Genomic DNA, 6401 nt, shown 5'->3' with positions numbered 1-6401 from the left:
TGGCTTAAGGACACTCTGTGAGTATCATAGAGAGAGCCAGAGCCCTGACTTGGACCCTATTGAACTTCTCTAGAGAGACCTGAAAATGTCTGTCCACTGATTGCCCCATTTCAATCTGACTGAGTTTGGGAGGATTTGCAAAGAAGAATGGCAGAAAATCCCCAAATCCAGATGTGCAAAGCCTGTTCCACCATATTCAAAAAGACTCCAGGCTGTAATTGCTGCAAAAAAAGTTCTAACTTTGTGATCACTGACAAAGAACTGAGTGTAGATTAATGAAAAAAAGTGAAGAGTGTCTGAATACTTTCTAATTGCACTGTATGTTAATGCTTACAGCCGAGCTTCTTCGGATAGCTACCATTATGCCACTGTTGGCTTAATCATCATTATCTCTGTCATGATTTGATGGCCAGTGAGCTGTTCATTATTTTCTATGAGGTCTCTGTTGTAAAAGGTCAGCAGTGACGCTCCCTGACAAGCAAACATACAGTAGCTGTGTGGAGAGATGAAGAGGGAGAAAGCTGGAAACTCACCAGACCTGCACATCTTCACACCTGCTGATTAGGGTGAAGGGTTAACATGCTAACGTGTTGTTCTAGCACTCTCACTGCAACATTGGCTCATTAATATCCTCTTCTTACATCTTTTATAATTAACCACAGCCCAATTCTATCTGCTAGAGTCTTCTTATAACAGCGTCTCCTTGTCAAGTCCAGCTTTGACCCATAGTAGTACAATTAAAGCAGATGATTGAACTGGTTGTGCTCCATGGTAACTTTATAGCATATGCTCAGTGCTAGTGGGCGACTTGTGCCTCATAAAGTGAGAAAATAACTAGCGAGGCCAGCTGGTGAGTAATTCTTATCACTTCTCAGCCAAGTCAGGAGAGTAAAATTATGTGCTTGGGAATGACCAATTTTAAACGAAAAACCAGATTTAAAAAAACGTCATTTCATGCAGAAAAATGCATTCCTCTTCTTGAATAGTTCCATCAGAAGACAGGGCTTTATGAGCAGCTTGCATTGTATTTTGAGTGCAGCACTCTCAGTTTTGCTACTGTATGCTCTTAATGAATGAAATGTCAGTGAGTTACATCTATCATTTTCAGTACAAATCATTGATTGTATTAATCATGGGCGTTTTCTCAGTCACGCCATCAAATTTTCTAAAGAGCCATGATGGAAATGCCTTCTCACACTCACCTTGGATCATTCCAGAAGTGGAATAATGGGGGAAAAAACAAAATAATATAAAAAAGTGACTTGTTTCTGGATAAATCCTTTTTAAGAGTTTCCTGGTGTGCAGATCTAGTTTCATTATGCTGATTAGTTTTTGATCTGGCATTCAAAAAGAAATATGCATGTCTTTAAAAAAAACTTCTCCCTAAAGCTGAGGTAAGCCTTTTACCTCGTGTATAAAGGTCTCAGTACACTGACTGTTATATTCTGATGCCTTTTTTGGGTCCATAAACAAAAAGAAAAGTCACTCACTTAAACCTTGCACACTGAGTCTGATGTGTTTTATTTGTATTCATTGCAAAAATGGTTTCATACTCTAAAGAGAAAACATGAAAGTGATTCTGTGGCCCTTTGACTCTTTGAAAAAGAAGTGTGTTTATCCTGACAGAGATCTTTAAATGGCGCTAGCTTGTGCGTCATAGCCCTGTGCCTAGTTTTTAATTTAGCCTCTGATGTGGCTGTGAGCCAAATTTCTGACCTTTATCTCTTAAATTTAATGGTTGAATCCCCATAAAACATTGGCAAATCAGTGATTAAAATGAGGTTTCAGTGTAAGGGGAAAGAGAGCGAGCAAGTGAGAAGGGAGCTGCACCAGCTGTTCTGAATAATTAATTACCCATCATTCGAAAAATCACATAAACTGAGCAAAAACATCCCATCTCACTAATCCCTGCTTGCTGCTGCACCATGCTGCTGCTGCTAGCAAAGCTTTAACCTCCTCCACCCAGCCTCCTCTTTTATAGCATACGCTTGTTATACCCTCATATTCAGATTCATGCAACCGTAGGTTCATTGCCTTTGAACTAATTTTATTGTATTCAATACACATTGTCATAAATGTGTCTATCCATATGTGGGTTTCTAGCCATGCACCCCCTGGAAAGTAAAGCATGCTGCTTGCCTAACCCATGGAGCAGCTTTAACAGAGCCTCCTCTGCCAAGTAAAACTGTATATCCATTTCGCAATAAAATGGTGAAATATGTGACAAGAGTATTCCTGAACAAACATGAATCATCGGTAAGATTTGAAAGTACATCAACAATCTTAAAATCGTAATCTAATGGTGTCTCAATGCTTTATGGTCCTTTTAATTTCAAGCAAGCCTTTTAAGAAATGCTCAAAGTAGAGCTGTCTGGTGTTGATCATTCAGAAGGGATGACCCCTGATGAAGAATCAGAAGGTTTACCAGCCATTCCATTTTGTTGGGCAAGATTTCACCACAAGTGGGGCACTGAAAATCAAGGGGTAGGGGCAAAAGCTAGAAATGGACCGACGCCATATACGGATCCTCAAGTCCTCAATGCACTGGTCAATTCCCAGTCTCTGGGTGTGTCTGGTGCATGTCTTTCTCCACCCTCTTAGCCTTTATAGCTGCATTAATTTAATCCCTACTTGTCCCTGTTTTTCTGGGCATTTTTGTCCCTGTTTTTCTGGTTCCAAGAGAAATGAACTTTCATTCTTCATTGACTTGGGCAAGATATCTCAATGGCACAACACCATGTCTATTTGAATGGCTTAAAATAGGCTCTGCAGCTTCTACTTTGGGCCCGCTGACAATGGGTAAAATATGCACATATATAAGAGCCTGCCATGTTCCAGGCTTTCTGAAACGTGGCTCCAAATGATTCAGCCCCACCATGACTGCACCACCGCTCTTTAAACTCAACGTTGAAACTTCCTCTGAGGGGAAACGCCATGCTTGACTTATTTTGCCGAATCTTTTTGAACAGATTTTCTCTCCAAGCAGTTAATTGTTCTGTGCCATGTTCTTAAAACTTAAAGCAAATATAAAACACTTCACATGCAGTAAGATTTCTAGCTAATTGTTTGTTAAGGTGTATAAATACACCGTATTTTACAAGAAAACATGCTGTTGTGTATCAGAACATTATTATAGTTACTCTAAGCTGTTAAGGATTAATTTTCTAATAGGTTTTATTAATTCATGTTGTTGTGAGATACTTTTGCTTGAGGTCAGAGTTTGCAGGTCTGTTGCACATCAGTGTTCAATGTGTGCTCGGTGAATGGGTGCATGTGTGGATGCATGGTTGTGTTTGTAAGGATTCATCCACCCCAGCTCTTCTAACAAGTACTGAAATAATAATGAGAACAACGGTTGCTTCTGAGTGGGACACAGAGGAGAGAGAGAGAGAGAGAGGAAGGGGTACAGATAGAAATGGAGAAGATTACGGTGAAATTGGACCAAAATTCTGAGACAGATTCAACAGAGACCCAATACCAGGCATGAAAAATGAAGCTGTGTTGGTTATTTTGTCTGTCTGTAAATGAAATAGTTTGGAACATTTCTCATTTTCTCTAAAATGAAAAAGTTGGTGTCCATAGGTCTTCTTTGTGTGAAGTCCTAAAGCTGCATGAGAGTTACAGGTTTTCTCACTGCTTGTTCATACATTTATGCTCTCTGTGAGACTTTCCATAAGAAGAATCTCCCTGATCATCAAACGTAGACTTGGAATGTGCTTTTGGGAATGGCAGGAAGGGTGAGTCTGAATGTTTTGTGATTGCAGTCCTCTGGGAGATGAGATTAAAAGCTAGACCTGCTGTCTATAAGATGGATGACTTTACCAGAGCTCTCTCAGCTGCAGGAAGTGACACACTAGATTCATTTTCTGCCACTATTCTGCTACAAAACATTTAAATTTGGAGTAATTTCCTTTACATTTATGAAGCAGATTACACCAAATTAAACTTTGGTAGGCATGCCCACAAATCTGGCTCTTTTAGCCCCATTTTTTGTCCAGTGAAGGCTAATTTTTAACCTTTTTTCACTAATTTAGCCACTTTTCGCCCATTTCTGCCATGTTATAGCAGCTTTTCAGCATTTTAAGCCCATTTTTGGCCTCTTATTACCAATTTTTGCCCATTTTACCCCATTTTTGCCACTCTTTGACCACTTTGAACCCTTATTTCTGCCATTTTATGCCACTTTTAACTTTATTTTCAAAATGTTGCCTTTATTTTGCAATTATTCTCTTTCTCTTAATGATGTTTCAGTTCCCTCTACTTGATTCTGTGGCTCAGCTATGAAGTTTGACATTACTTTTGCTACACTTTTCCCAATTTTTGCCAGTTTTAACCCATTTTTCGCCACTCTTTAACCACTTACAAACCCTCGTTTCTGCACATTTTTGCCAATTTAAACCAATTGATGCCACTTTTTAACCAATATTCACACCTTTATGCCCATTTACACCCCTTTTAACCCACTTTTCAAAATTTCACCTTCATCTTGCAGTTATTATTTACCCTCAATATAGTTTTAATTCTCTCTACTTTATTCTCCGATATCCTGACATCTGTGTACATCACGGCTAAACCATGAATCTGACATTACTTTCCAAATATTTTAGTCATTGTGCCCATCCACTCTGTAAACATTACAAATAAATATGTACATTTGTGTTAAGAAAAGGGGGGTACATGTTGAAAAATGCTAAACTGTACTCCAGCATAGAATTTTATTTTATTTTATCTTTATTTTTTTTAGAGTGGTTTTCAGGTTAAATACAGCATATGGTTATCACAAACTAACTTTACAATGGACCATGACTTTCCTGACCTCCATGGCCCCCCATTTGGCTGGGCCCAAGAGAGATCTCTTCCTTACCCCCCCTTATGGGTGGCCTTGATCTTTGGCTTCAGTAAAGATCACATCAGATAAGATATGAAGTACAAGGTGTGACAGCATCTGATTTTTGTTTGTTTTTAAGAGATGGCACAATCAGTTCTTAAAGACCTTAAAACGCAGTACTGAGAGCAGAAAAATCACAAATTTACAACTCATTGAAAATAATAAGTATAATTTTAATAAACAGATGAGAGATCAAATGTGGCCATTTCAGTGTTTTAATTGCATGCCGCAATTCCGAGTTTTTTTTTTTTTTTGTCCAAAAAATGTCATGCAGCATCAGTGTTCAAAAGTGCAAAACGGTTCCAAAAATCACTTTACAGATCAAGTAGCGAGCATGCCAAACAAAAAGACAAGCACCCTAGGAAGCTGTGACAATGTTCCTTTAAAAACGTGCAAGTTTTCAGTACTGAGACTTTTTTTTTTTTCAAACAAGACTAAGAAAATACTCTGTTGATGGAACAGCCACATATCCAAAACATTACATTCGCAGTCTTTGAACCATAAGAATCCACAATCATGCTTTAAAAACATTCTGCGATAATCATTTTAAATTTACAAAAGAATACACGAAAAAAAACGAGGTAACAGCGTGTAAACATCTTGTTCAAGTTGGCAACATTGAATTCACTCAAAAGATTCAACAGATAGGTCCAAGTGTAAACATTGCCCGAGTTTTACGCACAAACTTTACGCACAAACGAACGTCGCCAGGCTTCTTTCCTGAAGCCGTGTCTTCGGAAGGAACTGTGAAGTTTTTGCATAGCTCTCCTCGTGAAGTTCCAGAGAGCGTCCTTAAGAGGTACATGCAGATGCAGATACAGATCTGCCTTAGGGAACGTGCAACAGATCCTCAAACCGGATCTCCGCTTCACTTCTCCACAGTCCATACTCTCCATGCTCTAGCTGAGCCCGATCATGACAGTCTCCACGTCTTTGGAAGGTCTCCGCTCCTTCACCAGGAAGTTAATCATGCTCTCCGATTTGATCATCAAGTTACACCCGAGGAAAAAAATCCCGAACACCACTGTGAGCGACAGCACGCACAGCACCGCGATTTGCACCACGCGCATGATGAAGAGTTTGCGCTCGTCTTGTGCCAGCACCAGGGACCCTCCGCCGTCGCCGGTCACCACGTTGTCGGTGCCGTTGTATGTCGCCAGAGTCCCATTGAAGAGCGCGCCCTGGGTCACGTCGAGGAAGGAGACGTTCATGTTTCCTTAACGGTTATCACAAACAGACACGCGACTCCGCTCGGCATACGCACAGACTCACCACGAAATCTGGACTCCAAACAACAGTTTGTGTCATGTGACTGTTCAAACAAAAGCAAGAGTAAGAAAACAGAAAAGGAGTCAAACATTCAAGTCAGCGCGTAATCACCACATCCACATCACCCTTGCTGCTGCTGACGCTGCTGCAGAAAAAAAAAAAGAAGAAAGCGTCGCACCAGTTGCAGCCAAAAGTAAGTTCCTTCAAGTCAAAGTCCGAATTTCCCTGACTTTTAGCGAGTCTC

General features: G+C 40.0%; 1 protein-coding gene across 1 annotated transcript; it reads right to left on the bottom strand.

Moving 5' to 3' along the window:
- Positions 1 to 5128: 5128 nt before the first annotated feature.
- rprml (reprimo-like) lies at positions 5129 to 6401 on the bottom strand. Its single transcript, XM_041778365.1, has one exon. It carries the CDS (start codon positions 6097 to 6099, stop codon positions 5788 to 5790), a length of 312 nt encoding a protein of 103 aa, XP_041634299.1. The 5' UTR covers positions 6100 to 6401; the 3' UTR covers positions 5129 to 5787.

The sequence above is a fragment of the Cheilinus undulatus genome, linkage group 21, assembly GCF_018320785.1.
Source record: "Cheilinus undulatus linkage group 21, ASM1832078v1, whole genome shotgun sequence".
In the NCBI taxonomy this organism is placed as follows: Eukaryota; Metazoa; Chordata; class Actinopteri; order Labriformes; family Labridae; genus Cheilinus; species Cheilinus undulatus.
Note: the sequence above shows the minus strand (reverse complement) of the source record. Positions and strands in the feature narration are given on the sequence as shown.

Bases quoted from the DNA above. Each gene is read 5' to 3' on its own strand.
- rprml (XM_041778365.1), bottom strand. From the start codon at position 6,099: ATGAACGTCTCCTTCCTCGACGTGACCCAGGGCGCGCTCTTCAATGGG.